At 36.7% G+C, this 18,081-nt stretch overlaps 1 protein-coding gene across 1 annotated transcript; it reads left to right on the top strand.

Moving 5' to 3' along the window:
* Positions 1–230: 230 nt before the first annotated feature.
* sh3bp1 (SH3-domain binding protein 1) lies at positions 231–18,061 on the top strand. Its single transcript, XM_073828034.1, has 18 exons — positions 231–405; positions 5,711–5,753; positions 5,900–6,004; positions 6,641–6,717; positions 6,794–6,905; positions 6,982–7,058; positions 7,839–7,926; positions 8,871–8,939; positions 10,301–10,391; positions 10,483–10,619; positions 10,797–10,908; positions 11,297–11,378; positions 11,473–11,553; positions 11,662–11,775; positions 13,067–13,164; positions 15,408–15,537; positions 15,634–15,896; positions 15,973–18,061. Exons 1-18 carry the CDS (start codon positions 359–361, stop codon positions 16,266–16,268), a joined length of 2,022 nt encoding a protein of 673 aa, XP_073684135.1. The 5' UTR covers positions 231–358; the 3' UTR covers positions 16,269–18,061.
* The last annotated feature ends 20 nt before the right edge of the window (positions 18,062–18,081 follow it).

Here is an 18,081-nt window from a genome sequence, read left to right as displayed (position 1 = left end):
AAATCCACCTAGTCCATCCACCTCACCCCTGGTAGTTGTATATATACAACAAACGAATGCTCTGTGCTAGGCAAATCTACTTCAGTGTTCTCTGTGGCCAGAGAGGACCGTATGACTTTCACAGCATGATATGAAAATGTCTTTCCTCTTATGCATTTGGTAACTTCCTCTTTCTCTGAGTCGCTGAGATGTGTGCACAAATGTGAAACAGTCAAGTCGAGACTCTTGCTGACACAAGGCTGAATGACATGCTTGTTTACTGACTTCAGAGAGCAATTTTCTCCATCAAATGAAACTAATATACACTTGACCTACATGTACGAAAGAAGGACTTGAAGGCGACGGATTCTTTACAATCATGCTAAAGCAGTTTAACATCTTAAAACAGTTTGGAAATGGGGGGAAGTAAGTACTTTCATTTGTTGCTTTCAGGCTATGTTTGTGGTGTTTTATGTGAGAGTGTAACTGGAATGACACTACATGTGACCAAGTAGACTTGCTTATCTTTTGTAACAAAACAAAATATTAATATAATGGATAGCTTGTTTATCTCTCCTAACATGAGCCATTTGTGGTGTAAGGTCTTAAATGAAGAAGGCGGTTTGTTTCATCGTCTGTTGTGGTGAAAACATTAATCTGATAACAGTACAATTGTTTAGGAATTAATGAGTTTAACTTTAGCACTTCTTTTTTGATTCAAGTCTTGTTAAGGCCTGAAAATGAAATCTCATGTGTAACTATTAGATTTCATTGACTTTTCCCCTCTGTGCCTAGTTGAAAATATGATTTCAGAAGCTATTTTACATATTTATTATTATGTAGATTGTAAATAACTTGACAGTGATTAAGTGATTGTTTTGAATGAGGCCATGATAAAAGGTGTAATTTTTTTCAATTGTGAGGGTGGAGAGCACATCTGCAGGTTGCACAGAACAAGATGCTAGTTTTGCAGACTGCACTGATATGACGTTAACAGGATATTAATAAACTTCTTAGCCCCAGACTCAAAGCAGAGACAATACCACACTGATAAAATTGTTTGTGTGACCTTTGAAGTTGAAATTGTATACCACGTACTGCATGTGCTTGTTTTGGTGTTACGGAACAGCCTTTAGAATTCGCAATACAATAAAGCCAGCGATAAGATACCATGTGTTCAAAAGTTTGGGATCATTAAAAAAATTTTTTAAAAGAAATAGTATTTTATTCAGCAAGGATGTATTAAAATTATTTTTTTGCTGTAATAAAGATGACTAACGCCATGACTAATATAACTTATATATCTGATGCAATCGCAGTGTAACCTAGTCACCTAGTCAATAACACAAAAATTACTTCTCATGTTCTTGGATGCTTTTAGAAACATTGCAAACATAGGAAGTAACATAGTTCATCTGTCTATGTAATGATATTTCAGGCTAGAAATTGTGTTGTGTGTACCTACTCATATTATACATCATGCTCATGATGCACAACAGATTGTGGTTAAAAACGAGAGAGTAAAATGGTTTATGCTTCAGCCTACGGTCCACTTCCCCTCTACCCACTTTGGCCTGTTTCTACAGCAGCCTTGGCTCTCTAATTTTAGTTTTGGCTGGTTTGGGTTCACAGTGGTTGGCAGCTTTTCCTAGTTAACGGTTTTCAGATTCTTGTAATTTAAGATTTTACATTTGTATTTATTCATCTAGCATCTGCTAAACATGAGAAGCGCTTATAATACAATGTTTCTGATATCGTTCAGAACAGTACAAGAAGGAAATAAGGAAAAGTGAAAGCATAGAAGATGCAGTCCTTAAACAGAGTTTTTAGCTGTTTTAATACTAGCCAGCTTATACGTAAACTGACCCTCATTTACAATTATTTACTTGATTACATTACATACAACAGTTTGCTCTGGCCCTTAAATTTAATCACCGAGCATTGTTTCAAGAGTATCGAAACACAGTCCAACAAAGCTGGGATCTTTGGACTGTGTATCAATGTGTATTAGCTATAGCTGGTGAAAAGTGTCACTCTTTGTAAGTTAGTCATTGAATTATTAATTCAACGGATTTGCTTATACATACTTATTCATTCAGGAACACTGGCTGTGTCAGAAATCACATGAGTAAATATGACTATTACAAAGAATAAAAAACTAAATTCTATATATGAATGTGTGTAGTAAGAATGTTAGTTGTTATCATCATGTAACCTATCAACGTCACAGCCATTCACAAATTCTGTGGCCTTATGAGGTAGTAGAGTGTCTATTGTATAGTGTACTTCAGTATCTTGCTGGAAGAAGTTTATTATCTATGTACTTTTTGCCTAATGTTTTATGAATATTGTGAATGCGAACATACTAAAGTTTTCACGTACCATTGTTTACCTACTAAATAGTAGGGAAGTATATTCAGATGCAGCTACTGTCTTTATGAGTGAGTCATTGAATCTTCATTCATCCGATATGTTAAAAAACACTGATTATTTGAGGAACAAAATGAGTGAGTCATTGAATCACTCAATGAACCAGTTCAAACTAGGGATGCTCATTTCGGTTAATTTTCCTGACCGACAACCGCTGCTCGTTATCCGAACATTAACCGTTAACTGATAAAATTAGAATAATAAATTAGTTTAAAATAAAAATAGAATGCACGAGTATCTGTGATGATACATTAAAAATACAAGCAAATGTTTTATTTTAACGTGCAAACAGCAGCATACAGAGCAACAACAAAAACTGTATTGACATATACTTAAATTATCATGCATCAGCAGCGGTTCTGAATGAAAAAAAAAGAAGAATATAAATAGGCCTACACTAAATATGTATAAATTAAATAACTAGCTAATTAAGATGACAAAACTAAAACACACTGAATCCTTTTATGCGCTTTGAAGAACTGTACCGGTCTTATTCTTCTCGTCGGACATAAAAATATATAGCAGGCCAGCCAATACCTCAGTGTGCCTAGTTTTTAACATGTCCACATGCTGTACGGATAGACTGGACCGCTGCCTGTTAACTCTTAGATCCGCGAACAAAACACCATCACAAAAACCCTTTCAATTTGCGGTTCGGGACTTCCATTCACTGTCATATGCGTGTGGAGAAGCGCGTGTTTTACAGCGTTCAGCAATAGCCAATCACAGACATGTATGTTGATTTGATTATCACTTTGGCCAATCAGAGGAGGCTATGTTTCAATCCAGTCACCAACCAAAGTGCCGATTTCAGTTTTGCTGATTTCTACACTTTCGCGAACTCTCTTATTAAAACAAAGAAAGTGTTGGCATTATATAAATAAGAGATTATTTGTGCAGTGTAAAGGTTATTTTATTACTTTTTAAATACTTTATGAGATTGCGATGAACTACTCTAGGATGAGTGATAGCTATCCAGTGATTGTAACGGGAGCGCCTATTGCGCACTTTCTAGACTATAATTCATTCAGAATTTGAATACATTCACTCACGGATTCACTCTCTGATAACCCAATAACGCCACTTGCCATTGAGTTGCATATACTACATCTGTTTACTAAGTAAAGGTGAAGCGAAATATGTCTGTACAGCCACACTGCACGTGTCGACACGCGCGCGTGAGTAAACAGATAACTTACAAATAGCATTATTTCTTTCACCATGCAGCAAACGTAAAAAAAAAAAAAAAAAAAGAATAGAAAAAAACCCTTTTAAACCGTTTAACTGATAGTAATAATCGGTTAAAATTCTTACTGTCGGTTAACGGTTAAACGGTCAATATGAGCATCCCTAGTTCAAACCAATTTACTCAGTAAACAACTAGGTGCTTATAAGTATATTCAGATGCAGCTACTGTCGTTCTGAGTAAATCATTGAATTGTACATTCATCCGATTCGTTCAAAATCACTGATCCTTTGAGGAATAAAATGAGTGAGTCATTGAATTATTCACTGAACCAATTCAAACCAATTTACTCAGTAAATAACTAATTGCTTATAAGTATATTCAGATGCAGCCACTGGCTTTACAAGTGAGTCACTGAATTGTTATTTGATCTGATAAGTATATTCAGATGCAGCCATTGTACTTATGAGTGAGTCGGACTTCCGGTTATGGTGAGGTGCTAAGAGGTCGCAACCTTTTAGCTGTGCTGCTAGTTTGTGATTAATCCTACAATACCAACCAGAATTGTATTTAAAGTCAAGCAACACAAATATAAAAGTATAGGGAAGTAAAAAGTCACGCAAAGGTGTCAAGAAAGACAAGAAAAAGGCAAGAAATGAAGATGAATATTCCGAGGGTGAAGAAATTAGCGATGCCATGGCAACTGGAGACGGCCCTGACGAAGATGATGACGAAGTAGTAACTTCGGGTGGAAATAACGAAGATATTATGAAAGCTATAATGTCCTTGAAAAGTGGACTTTATAAGAAAATTGATGGAGTCCAAGCAACAATTATGAAGATAAGTAAGGAGATAAAGGAATGCACAGGGCGTATAGCACAAGCGGAGCAACGGATAGCTTCGGATGCCGAAGATAACATCAGTGGGCTGTTATCCAGAGTGAGCACGTTGGAAAAAAAAACTGTTAAAACGCTTTCAAACAAAGTGGAAGATTTGGAATGCAGAAGTCGACAGAACAACATAAGACTGGTGGGCCTACCGGAGAAAGCAGAGGGCCAGGACACGGTAACATTTCTGGAGAAGTGGATACCAGAGGCTCTAGGATTGGAATCGCGGGAATCTCTGTTAATTGAGCGGGCTCACAGAATCGGCACTCTGACAAATATCGGCTCGCGAACGACATGCCCGAGGACACTGATTATGAAGTTCCTGAACTTCAGAGACAATGAGCGAGTGCTAAGGGCAGCCAGAGATAAAGGGAATGTTCTTTACAATTACGAACAAGTCCGTTTTCATCCAGACCTCTCCGCCGGCATACACAAGATGCAGTGCGACTATGATGACGTGTGAAAAAGGCTGCGAGACAAGGGAATTCATAAGCACAGAATTATCTTTCCAGCACGGCTCCTGCTGACACACGGGGAAAGATCCTACACCTTCCAAACTCCGGCTGAAGTAGACACATTTGTCCAGTCTCTTTGAAGGATCAAGACGAACCTACCGATGTAAGAGATTACTTATGAGTGAGTCATTGAATTGCACATTAATCCGATTCCGATTCAAAATCACAGATTCTTTGAGGAACAAAACAAGTTAGTCATTGAATCGTTCACTGAACCAATTCAAACCAATTTACTCAGTAAACAGCTTGTTGCTTATTAGTATATTCAGATGAAGCCACTGTCTTTATGAGTGAGTCATTGAATTGTACATTCATCCGATTCGTTCAAAATCACTGTTTCTTTAAAGGGACAAAACAGGTGGGTCACTGAATTATTCACTGAACCAATTCAAACCAATTTACTCAGTAAACAACTAGCTGCTTATGAGTATATTCAGATGCAGCCACTGTACTTGTGAGTAAGTCATTGACTCATTTATTCATCCGATTCATTCAAAAACACTAATTCTTTGAGGAACAAAGTGAGTGAGTCATTGAATCATTCACTGAACCAAATCAAACCAATTTACTCCGTAAACAACTTGTTGCTTATAATTAAGCAATATTACATTTGCAGTCATACTGTTGGTCCGAATATCAACAAAGCTGCAGTATCATCAAGCTTGCCATCTGTATTATGTAAGTATGTTAAGGTAATTGTTTCTTTCCTGTAGGTCACAGGATGCAACTGACCTTCTCTCAGAAGATCTTGTTTTGGTGAGGCATTTCCACCACTATTACACCTACTAATAAACTAATAAATCTGCATAAGGCACAGTTCTTGAGATGCCTACATACAATCTGTGTTAACAGAATATGAATAAAGGGCCCTGTAAATGAATGCTCCATCTGGTTGCTTTAAGGTTGAACAACGTGTGGAGCCAGCAAAGAAAGCTGCCCAGATCATCTACAAGAAGTTGGTAGGCTGCCTGCAGAGTCAGCAGGGACTGGACTCAGAGAGACGGATGGTAAGATGACCCCCTATTCAATCATGTGGTCTGTAAGTGTGTTGGATGAGATTTTGAAGCAGATTAAGCACTTGCTGTATATGAAAAAGGAGTAATGTTCAAAAAGACAAATTAAATGGTCATATGATGAAATGCTGTGGCTGTGAAGAACATCTACATGGACCACCATCACAGTGGATGGAGGTGGGATTTCTTCCAACAGTCTATCTTGGCCTACCATTTTGTTAAGAAACCTAATCCCAAATTGCTGATGGAGAGTCCCTGAATCTGTCTTCTGAGGTTTTCATTTTGTCTGTATGGATGATTATGTCTGGACAAAAAGTTTTGGATATGCTTTGAATGTATGGCAGCTGCTCATAAGTGCTAAATACAGGCTTTCATTTTCTTTTCTTTTTTTCTCAAAAACATTCTTCTTTTTTTCTCAGTATGGAAAATCTGTTCAGTTTCTCAGATTTTTGCTCAGTTTTGCCCTCTTCTTTTGCCTTTTGTCTTGTTTACACAATTATTTTACATCGTTCTTTAGCTGTGATACCCAAGTAAACTAATGTAAATAGCAGAACTATCAAAAAACATGTCATGCAATACTTCCTAATTTCTTCGCTCACATTACTCATTCATACTTTTGATTGTTTCCAGAAAAAGTTGCCCCTCATGATGCTGTCTGTCAGTATGGTTGAGAGCTTTAAAGATTTTGATGGCGAATCCTCCATAAGGTGAATATTTGATTTCTTTTAAATTGTAAATATGTTGATTTACTAAGTTTCTAAGCACACCTTAATCTTCCTGCAGAAAAGTTCTGGAAATGTGCTGTTTTATGCAAAATTTTCTGGCACGGACTCTGGCTGACTTTGAGATGAAGTTGGAAAAAGAAGTTCTTGTGCCTCTGAATAAGCTCAGTGAGGTAGTTTTTTTCTTGCTACTAAACTATATGAACTGTATTTGTCATGACCCATTCATGAATGATATTACCTATGCAGGAGGACCTGCCAGAGATCTTGAAAAACAAGAAACAGTTTGCTAAACTTACAACAGACTGGAATAATGCTCGTGTCAGGTGATTTTCTTTTTTCGTTTGTTAAACATTATAACTAAAATATACTGAAGCCATTGAATAAAAAATAAAAAGGCTATTGCGACAATTCTAGCTTTTGTTCTCAGAATTGAGATAAACTCACAATTGCGAGTTATAAAGTCAGAATTGTGGGATATAAATTTACAAGTCTTACTTTTTATCAGAATTGTAAGATAAAGTCAGAAATGCCAGACATAAACGTGCAATTCTGAGAAATAAAGTTGCAATTCTTAGAAATAAAGTCAGAATTGTGTGATACAATCAAGTCAGGATTGCAAGTAATAAAGTCAAAATTGCGAGAGAAAAACTCACAATTCTGACTTTTTTTCTCAGAGTATCATGGTGTAAACTCACAGTTGCGAGAAAAAAGTCAGAATTGTGATACAAACTTGCATTTGCAAGTTATAGAGTCAGAATTGTGAGTTTAAAACAGTTCAAACTTTTTTCTCAGAATTGCGTGATACAAACTCTTCTGAGAAATACAAACAAATTCTGAGAAATTAAGTCAGAATTACAAGATAAAAACCTGCAATTCTGACTTTTTTACTTACAAATTCAAGTTTGTATCTCGCAATTCTGAGAAAAAAAGTCAAAATTGCATGAAAAATGTGAATTGTGAGATATAAACTCACATTTGTGAGTAAAAAGTCGCAATAACTTTTTTTGGATTGGCAGAAACAGGCTTCCATAAAAATATGTCTCAACTTCTTATTTAACATCACACTTTCGTATCTTTTAATGCAATGTGTGTCTCACTTTTAGATCTCAGACCAGCACAGGCCCACAGGCCAAGCAAGACGGACTAAGAGAGGATGTGGAGGAGGCCTGGAGGAGACTAGAGTCTATTAAGGTTATACTTGGATAAAGTTGGTTTCTTTATCACTAGTCACAGATTGAAACTCTAGATGGTGCTAACTGACATGTTTCTGCACTTATTTAACTTGTTTGTTCAATATTTAAATAGTCTGGTTCAGTGTTCAATGAGCTTCTCTGAGGAGTTTTTCTGAACCCTCCACCTCCCCAGCTCCACCTGTCTAGATCTGTTATGGGATTTATGTATGCCCCTTTATGCAGCAGCATTTCTTACATGTTTACAGTAGTTTGTTTACAGTATCTACTGGTAGTAGCAAATGCATACTTGTTCTGCACCAGAAATGCTGAGTAGGTCTAGTCTGCCAACCCTTATGAAAATTAACCATGGTTTTACTACAAATAAAACTAAAAAAACATGGTTACTATAGTTAAACTATGGTAACCACAAATTAACAATGGTATTTAATAGTAAAACTGTGGTTATACAAATGGTAATCAATACACCAAAAACATGGTTACTACACTTTTACTACAGTAAAACCAAGGTTAATTTTGATAAGGGAAAGACCAAATTCATTAGCATTAATATATAACATGCTAAAACCAGTCTGAGAGCTGTCATGGTTGGACTATATTGTTATTCCCATTGTATAGCCTTCTACTTCCTGCTAACTGATCTCAAACCAGAACCAAGAAAGAGGATCTCTTCTGATCACAAATGGTTTTTACAAATGGTTATGATAAAATAGCATTTGGCTACCAACTGAAACTTTAAAGCTCATTCAAATCTAACTCACATCACTTGATTATGTCATTTCCTTCCTCTGCTTATGCTGTGAAAAGGCCAAAAAAACCTTGTTACTATGCATTGTGAAAAAAGTCAGTTAAACAAATATTTCGACATGAAATTGGTGGTTTCATCAGAAGTTGAGAAATACACAGCAAGGAAATCAATAAAACTATACATTTTCTTTCTTTCAGGATCAATACTCTGCAGACCTCTATCATTTTGCCACTAAAGAGGATGAGTACGCCAGCTACTTCATCCGTGTGAGTACTTATGTCCTTACTCAGTGTTTCTCAACCATTAGCAAGTTCCCAAGTTCCCTTTTTCACCAATATCATGTCAGAATTGTTCCTTTTAACTCAGATTACACTAGATATCATTGATCATTATCATTAATATTATGAAAATGTTCATTACAGTGATTAGATTTTAATCAACAAATAGTCAATATTGTGAGTTTTTAACTAAATTCATATTTTAGCTCAGATTCTTTTAATCTCAAAAGATTTACACTTATCTTTTATGTATGTATGGATGCATGTATTTATGTATGTACAGTGCCTTACAAAAGTACTCATACCCCTTCATTTTTGTCACGTTTTATGTTGCAGCCTTATGTTATACTGCTGTAAATTACTTTTTTTCCACATCAATCTACACCATACACCATAATTACAAAGCACAAACGGATTGTGACATCTTTGCAAATTTATTAAAAATAAAACACTGAAATAAGTATTGCATAAGTATTCATCCCCTCATCTCAGTCTACTTGGTTGAAGCACCTTTACAGCCTCAAGTCTTTTTGGGTATGATGCGACAAGTTTTGGACATTCTGCCATGCTTCTCCTCACCTCTTTATCTCTCAAGCTCTGTCAGCTTGGATGGGTGCAGGCAGACATTTTCAGCTTTTTAGCTTCTTGGACACCAGTCTAACCAAGGCCCTTCTCCGTCAATTGCTTAGTTTGGCCAGGAGGCCAGCTTTAGGAAAAGTCCTAGGTGTTCCAAACTTCTTCCGTTATGGATAATGGCTAAATGCTTCTGTGAACGTTCAGTGCTGCAGATCTTTTTCTGAATTCATCCCCAGATCTGTGCCTTGACGCAATTCTGTCTCTGAGCTCTACATACTGTATAGTTCTTTTGCCCTCAAGGCTTGCTCTGATATGCATTTATTGAGAGGTGTGTGCATTTCCAAATAATACACATTCAAATTAATTTACCACAGGTTAGCTATACTTAAAGTGTAGTAACATCTACAAGAGATATGAATGCTCCTGAGCTAAATTTCAAGTGTCCCAGAAAGGGACATGGGTGTGAATACTTATGCAATGGAACCATTTCAGTTTTTTATTTCTAATATATGTGTGAAGTTGTTAAAAACCTGTTTTGTGCTTTGCCATTATGGTGTATGGAGAGTAGGTTAAAAGTAATTTAAAGCAGTTTAACAAAAGGCTGCAACATTACAAAACGTAAAAAAACGTATGAATACTTTTGCCATCTAATATAAAGTGACACCAAATATTATTATTGCCATTCCATTGTCCTGAGATGACTCAATGGAATGCTTTTAATCTGTAAAAAAAAAATAAAAAAGCTTAAGCTTGTTTATTTACCCTTCTGACAGCTTCTAGAGCTGCAATCTGAATATCACAAGGCTTCATATGAATTCCTGGAGAAAAACATAACCGAGCTCAAAGAGAGTCACAGCCACACAGGTGAGCAGAAGAAAGGGGTGATTAAAACATCTAAACATGCATATTTTACACGGACAGTAGCAACTTTGAAATGTGTATTTGTCTGTTTAAGAGCCCCAAGTGAGTTCATCAGAGCAAAGGGTTTTCGGAGAACCTCTGCTGTCTCATCTTGAGAGCTGTGGAAGGCAGATTGCTGTCCCTATTGAGGAGTGTGTCGGCATGCTGCTACGAACAGGACTTAGGGAAGAGGTGAGCGCACACATATAATTAAATATACACACATATATATAAAAGCCACATATGCACTTATACACAAATAATTGCACACCCACATAGCTGCATGCCCAGAATCATTAATATAGTGTATCACTTTTCCACTCTCATCTTAGCTATTTCTCACTATCTGGCTTTACAACTGTCATCTAGGGTTTGTTCAGGCTAGCAGCTGCTGCATCTGTTGTAAAAAAACTAAAAAGCTGTCTGGGTTCTGGGACTGTCGACCAGAATGAGTTCAGCTATGATCCACATGCTGTGGCAGGTAAAAAAAATAGTTTGGTGTGTTTTGTGTGACAGTAACTTAACAGTATTAGCTGATGCCTTAATTGACAATAATAGGAAAAGTGCTTTGTGTTACAACGAATGTGGTTGCCATATGTGGCTGAGGTGACAAACTGCAGCGTATTAAAAAAAGATGTGTTTCTTGGACCTCATTGTCTTTTACAGGAACATTTCAGCCATCAATTATTCATGCCATTTCAAACTCAATGATTTTCTTATGTGGAAAATAATAGGAGAACTTTAGCAGAATGTCCAAGCTGCTCTTTTTTATCCACTAAAAGCAAACTGACTAAAATGCAGCTTAAACATATGTGTACTGTATTCATATACAAATGTCTAATGTTATTTTGTTTGTACTGTCTTTGCAGGGGCTCTTAAGTGTTACTTGAGAGAGTTGCCTGAACCGCTCATGACATTTGAGTTATATAACGACTGGTTCAAAGCTGCAGCGTAAGTTTATACGCTTGTTTATTTTTATATCGATGGTGTTGAAACACCTTAGATACTGAGTTTGAAAGCATTTAAATTGTCTTTTTATTTGTAGAGAAAAAGAAACAGAAGAAAAATTAAAGCAGTTGCGGACAGCGTTGCAAAAACTTCCCACAGAAAACTATAACAATCTTAGGTGTGTTAGAGTTTCAACTCTCATATCTACCTCATACTAATAATGCACATTTTCACACCTCACATTCACTCTATATGTTTATCTTTGACTTATCTCTCTCGCCTTCAGATACCTTATCCAGTTCCTGTCACACTTGTCAGAGCAGCAAGCAGTGAATAAAATGACACCCAGTAATATTGCCATAGTGCTTGGGCCCAATCTACTGTGGCCTCGCTGTGAGGGGTCAGTGTAGCACACACAACTACAAGTCTAGACTAAAGCATGCATTTACAGTGCCTTGCGAAAGTATTCATACTAGGGATGCACCGATATGAATCGGTTGATAAAGCTTGCGCGTTTTGTCAGTAAAGCCGGTTCTGTAATCAGCGGTAAATGCCATCAGGTGCGTGATTTCACGTTGAGCTGTATATACAACACACAGCCGTTGTTCACTGACGAGCTGTGCACATTCACGCTGATAATGAACATTGATTTGCGCAGCTCGTCGGTAAACAACGGCTGTGTGTAGTATATACGGCTCAACGTGAAATCACGCACCTGATGGCATTTACCGCTGATTACAGAACCGGCTTTACTGACAAAACGCGCAAGCTTTATCAACCGATTCATATCGGTGCATCCCTAATTCATACCCCTTCATTTTTTTCACGTTTTCTGTTGTTGTCTTATGCTAAACTGCTTTAGATTAATATTTTCACATTAATCTTCACTGCATACATCATAATGGCGAAGAAAAAAAATGTTTTTTAACATCTTTGCAAAATTATAAATAAAAAAAACACTTCAATGATTCCATTGCATAACTATTCATACCCTTATCTGGGACAGTTGAAATTTAGCTCAAGAGCATTCATATTGCTTGTAGATGTTATTACACTTAAAGAGAAGTTAAACTGTGGCAGTATCTTCTCAAAAGTAAATTGTGCTGGTAGTGTCCTCATGCTGTGCGGCATGTGGGCCACTGTGTTTTTCAGTGGCAGGGACTGTCAGGATTCGTCAGAATAGATAAAAAAAGCTCAATGCACCAAAATATTTATTAAAAATATGCATATTTAGATAAAGAAAGCCTTGACTTGAACCCAATCAAATATTTCTGGAGAAACCTGAATATGCGCATTTGACCCTATCAAAGCTGACAGAGCTTGAGAGGTGAAGAGATGAGAAGAAGAATGGCAGATAATTGCCAAATGCTGATGTGCAAAGCTTGTCGCATCAGACTTGAGGCTGTAAAGGTGCTTCAGCTAAGTACTGAGTTAAGGGTATGAATACTTATGCAGTGTACTTATTTCAGTTGTTTATTTTTAATAAATTTACAGAGTTTAAACAATTCAGTTTTTGCTTTGTCATTATGGTGTATGAAGTAGATTAATGTGGAAAAAAATGATTTAAAGCAGTTTAACAAAAGGTAGCAACATAAAACATGAAAAAATTAGAAGGGGTATGAATACTTTCACAAGGCACTGTAAAACATAGCTAATCTCCTAAAATATCACTTGGTCTTTCTCTTTTTCAGAGAGACGTCATTGCTGGACATGGCGTCTGCCTCTTCGGTGCAAGTTGTGACCATCATAGAGCCGCTTATACAGTATTCAAAGATCCTCTTCCCTGAAGGTACAGAAACATTACATGTGATGGTTCACTGTTGTTTTTATTGAGGTAAAAAAAAACAGCAATAAATTACCTTTAAGAATTTAATTTCTGTTCATCATTTAATGCATAAGTTTTAGGTTTTTATTTTTGCTTAATTATTTATTAAGTATTAAAGTGATAACCGGGTATTAGACTTATGTCGTATGGCTTAATATAATGTAAATGACTTATTGAAACCTGTACACAGCTTGTTAAACAAAATACTGATACAATGACCACAGTTTACTGAAAGAGCCTATTGGTGGCGATGGATAGTGTAGGCCTAAATTAAAAATTTAATTAAATGTTGGTGCCGATAGCCTCGTGGGCAGCATGTCCACATGTTGCGCCGTTGTGCGTCCTGAGTTAGAGTTCCAGCTCACGAATCTTTTCCCAATCCCATCCCCTCTTCTCTCTCCCACTTTGCTTTCTGTCTAGCTACTGTCTTATCGAAATAAAGGCATAAAATGCCAAAAATAAAAATCTGTAAAGTAGTGGTTTTTTTTAATTATACTTTGCTTATTGCATGTGCAACTTCAATGGCATGCACAAATGTGGCAGTGTGAGCTGTAGCCTGTATCATTTCATAATAAAAACTATGAGCATGTGTGTCAGATTTGCTACACGTTCAACAGCGGCAGCTCTTAAAGTAATAGCAGCCAAATAACCTAATAATCCAGCTGCTGTGATGTCTGTTAATCAAAAAAACAAAATAAAAAAGAGCTAATCAATAACTTTTGTAGCTTTAAGGATTCATGTATATTTAGGGGTTCAAGCGCATAGTGCTCAAACCCTATTGTAAATGTTAGAATTGTCACGGATCAGCAATCTCCACGTAAAACGTAAAACTGATCGTGCACACCAAACCGCAAAACTTTGAGGGATGATATTATTCACACTGCGACAACGTCACCAAGAATCGCCCAAATTGGCCTGATGGGGTTGCTACAGTGATCAAAATTACAAAATCGCTCATAACTCGTCAAGCGTTGAATGTCGCCAGACAAAACGTAAGAGGGAAAAAACATTAAAGTGGCTATACCTATGCAACAATTTGTCCTATCAACATGAATGTCGCTGTGTACAGTCTTGGTCCAAAGTGCCACAAGTTTCTATAAGGACATTTGCGCATCTCAAAAAAACATGGCCGCCATTGGCAGATGAATTTTGAGCACATATTAGACACATATTAGACTGTTTGTTCACGGCTCCAAGGTCTGTGAGGAATTTGAAAGAAATCAGCCACTGTTGTCGGCCACAATGTTTTATCGCACATACAAACGATATCCACATCATATGACAGAACTCCTCATTACAAACAAATGTGCCTCTAGAGCCACTGCTGTCAATCAGATAGTTTGTTAAATAATTAAGATGTAGTAAAAAATCTACTTTTGCGAACTAGTCCTAGGTTTTTCGCTGGCCACCTGGAAAAAACATTGCAGTACAATCCTTTGGACTCTCTAGGTCAATAATTATTAGAGAAATGTTGAAATTTACCCTTTGAGAAGCTATAACGGGAACAGGGGTCGTTTAGAAAAGGGGCCTGTCCGAATTTTCCCAAAATCCTGTAAAGCCTAGAGGAAAACTCAAAACTTCACAAAACCTTGTGAGCACATGCGACATGATGTCTTTTTTCATATGTGCTTACATGCCTTAAAATGCTTGAACCCCAGTAATCACTGCTTGCAGCTATAATTTATTTAGTATTTAGTGTTTGATAACTTTATTCAATTTCTGTATATTACTATTCAAGTTCACTTAAATTAGATGTTGTTATTTTTTAAAGTCTAATAAATGTTAAAATTGATAGCTCTCAATTATACTGTAATGTTGATTGGCTCTAGTCAGTGGTTAAGTATTAGGGAAAAAAAGAACAATTTCATCTGTAATACTAATAATCAGTGATACTCACCTTCAGTCATAAGAAAAAAATGTAACAAATATTAAAAATATACTGTCTTTATGTTGTTTCTACATTCATTTGAAGCTTGAATGTGAAATTATTGCAATATAAAAGTATATTTAAAAACTATATTTAAACTTTAACTAATGTTAGGTGGTAATAATCATGATTAATGAAGAAGAAAAAGTGATTGATTAGTCATTTTTTTTAATCAATTGACAGCACTACTTTAAATGTATTAAAAATAATCAAAATACTGACATTTTGTGAAATTCCAACTAAAAATATTTGAACACACTGTTTCTTAATTTCTTTTTAGAGGCTGATTTTGAGGTCCCAGAACTGCCTGAAAGCCCGTTCCCGAAAGAATCTCAGAGACCTCTTTCTGACAGCATCTTACCCTCACCCCCTTTCTCCTCTGCTCGATCATCCCTTTCAAAAACTGACAGGTAGTCAATCACCTTTGTAGTTGTTTAACTAAATGAGACTAATTAAGTTAAACTTATTCAAGACTTATTTTGTTTTGGATGTGCTTCTTATTTCAGCTCAGCATCATCTGAGGACCTTGGGGTGACAGTAGTTGTTAAATCTCAAGTGAACCGTGATGCTGTTGTGTGGGACAACATCGATTCCAATCCAATTGCTCAGCCACCTACACATAATCACATGCCTTCAGCACTTCCTCGTTACACTCCTGTACTAACCCACAGCCAATCGCTGACTAAGACGCAGTGCTCCAGCCAACCAGAGCCAACTCAGGAGCTGGCTTCTCAGGAGCCCCCGCTGAGGATCGCTGGTCCTTATAAACGTATGTTTATGATCATAAAAGCTTTTTTTTGTTGCCTTATTGTGGTACAAACTACATTTTCAATTGATTTCTGCAGCAAGGAGGTCTTTCATCCAGCACAAGGCATCAAACTTCACCAAAGGCCCTGCTGTGACTCAGCCGGGCTCTTTCCCAGCAGCCCAGATGAAAGGGTTGCCTGTTCCTTTGCCGAGAAGCTCTGAAATAAAACCACCACCTTCAACCAAACCCGAAACCACCCAGGCTCCATTGCCCACGTTGCCTACGTTGCCTGAAGCAGGACCACAAAAGAAACCCCAAGGCAGAAGACCTAAAGTTCCTCCTCCACAACCACCCCAAGCAATGAACAAGCAGCTCTCCTTTCCAGCTCAGTGAGTCTTGGAAAGGAAAGTCGACTGGTTTTGTACTACTTTTGTACGCAGGTTGTACTACTTTCTCATGTGCAGTATCTTCTGGTTAAAGGAGAAGTTCACTTCCAGAACAAAAAATTACAGATAATTTACTCACTCCCTTGTCATCCAAGCTGTTCATGTCTTCCCTTCTTCAGTTGATAAGAAATTGTTTTTTGAGGAAAACATTTCAGGGTTTCTCTCCATATAGTGGACTTCTATGGTGCCCACAAGTTTGAACTCCCAAAACGCATTTTAAGTGCAGCTTCAAAGGGCTCTAAATGATCCCAGCCGAGGAAGAAGCGTCTAAAAACAAATTGACAGTCTTGTATAGCTTTGCGTGTACTCTGTGTATTCCGGTTCAAGACAGTTAGGGTATGTCAAAAAAACTTCTATCTAATTTTTTCTTCCAACTTCAAAATCGTCCTACAACATTGCAGAAGTACTGACCCAATGTTTACAAAATAAACATGCAAGAAGATCAAACACCCTTTACAAACAAAGTTAAAACAGTGATGTAGAACGATTTCGAAGTTGGAGAAGAAAATGAGATGAGAGTTTTTGGACCTACCCTAACTGTCTTGAACCGGAATACACACATAGCTAGAAAGGACCAGCATTTTATCTTAAGAATATATATAAATTGTAATTTTAACCAATCATTTTGCTAGATAAGACCCTTCTTCCCTGGCTGGGATTGTTTAGAGTCTTTTGAAGCTGCATTTAAACTCCATTTTGGGAGTTCAAACTCGGAAGCACCATCTGAAAGCCGACGAAAACACAGAGGATTAACGTTACTTTCGGGTTTAAAAGGAAAGTGCCGATCTACATATGCATCTATGTTCGTGTGAATCATTCGTGATGCAGCTTCACCCACAGCAGAAGTGAGTATAAGGGTTTTTTATGCATCTTTGCAAATGGCCTTTCTTAATAATGTGCTTGTTGTCGCCGATAAACACGGCTAAATGCAGCTAAATGCGTTAAAAGTAAACATTACAGCTCGTAATCCCTCAGCAGAGAGGGGCGTGGCGAGCAGAGCTCATTTGCATTTAAAGGGCCCATGCTATAAAATGAGCTGATATTTTGCAGAGCTGATTTTGACAAGGTAAAAGAGTGTTGTTTTTTTTACACTACTATTGAGAATTTTTAACCAAAGTATATTAGAGACTTTTCATTAAGACCCTAAAGAATCATATAAACTTGTGGAAAATGGGCATCCGATGACCCCTTTAAGAAAGAAAGACATGAACATCTCGGATGACAAATGGCTGAGTACATTATCTGTGAATTTTTGTCCTGGAAGTGAACTTCTCCTTTAAGCTTTTAACTGCAGTGTTTTTACCACACTAGTGTTCAAAAGTTTGAGGTTTGTAAGATGTTTTTGAATTATTTGATTAAAAATACAGTAAAAATAGTAATATTGCAAACAATATTAAGATATTATGTTAAAAGTTTTTTATTTTAATATATTTCAAAAAGTAATTTATTCCTGTGATTGCCGAATTTTGAGCATCATTACTCCAGTCTTTAACGTCACATGATCCTTCAGAAATCATCTAATATGCTGATTTGTTACTTTAATCAACAAAAGAACAGCATTTGTTTAAACTTTTATAAATGGCTATATCGTCACTTTGAATCACTTTAATGTAACCTGAATAAAAGTATGAATTTCTTTAAAAACAAACAAACCTTTGAACAAATGTGTATGGCTTTTTGGTTATCTGCTGTAGAGATGCAGATATACACACAAATATAACAGTACAATCTGACTTCCTTTGGTTTTAGTTTAGGTCGTA

The sequence above is a fragment of the Garra rufa genome, chromosome 22 (assembly GCF_049309525.1).
Source record: "Garra rufa chromosome 22, GarRuf1.0, whole genome shotgun sequence".
Lineage (NCBI taxonomy): Eukaryota > Metazoa > Chordata > Actinopteri > Cypriniformes > Cyprinidae > Garra > Garra rufa.
This window is presented reverse-complemented; position numbering and strand designations above follow the sequence as displayed.

Bases quoted from the DNA above. Each gene is read 5' to 3' on its own strand.
- sh3bp1 (XM_073828034.1), top strand. From the start codon at position 359: ATGCTAAAGCAGTTTAACATCTTAAAACAGTTTGGAAATGGGGGGAA. The intron at 11,554-11,661 runs GTGTGTTAGAGT...TCTCGCCTTCAG, and splicing joins GAAAACTATAACAATCTTAG to ATACCTTATCCAGTTCCTGT. The intron at 15,897-15,972 runs GTATGTTTATGA...TGATTTCTGCAG, and splicing joins GATCGCTGGTCCTTATAAAC to CAAGGAGGTCTTTCATCCAG.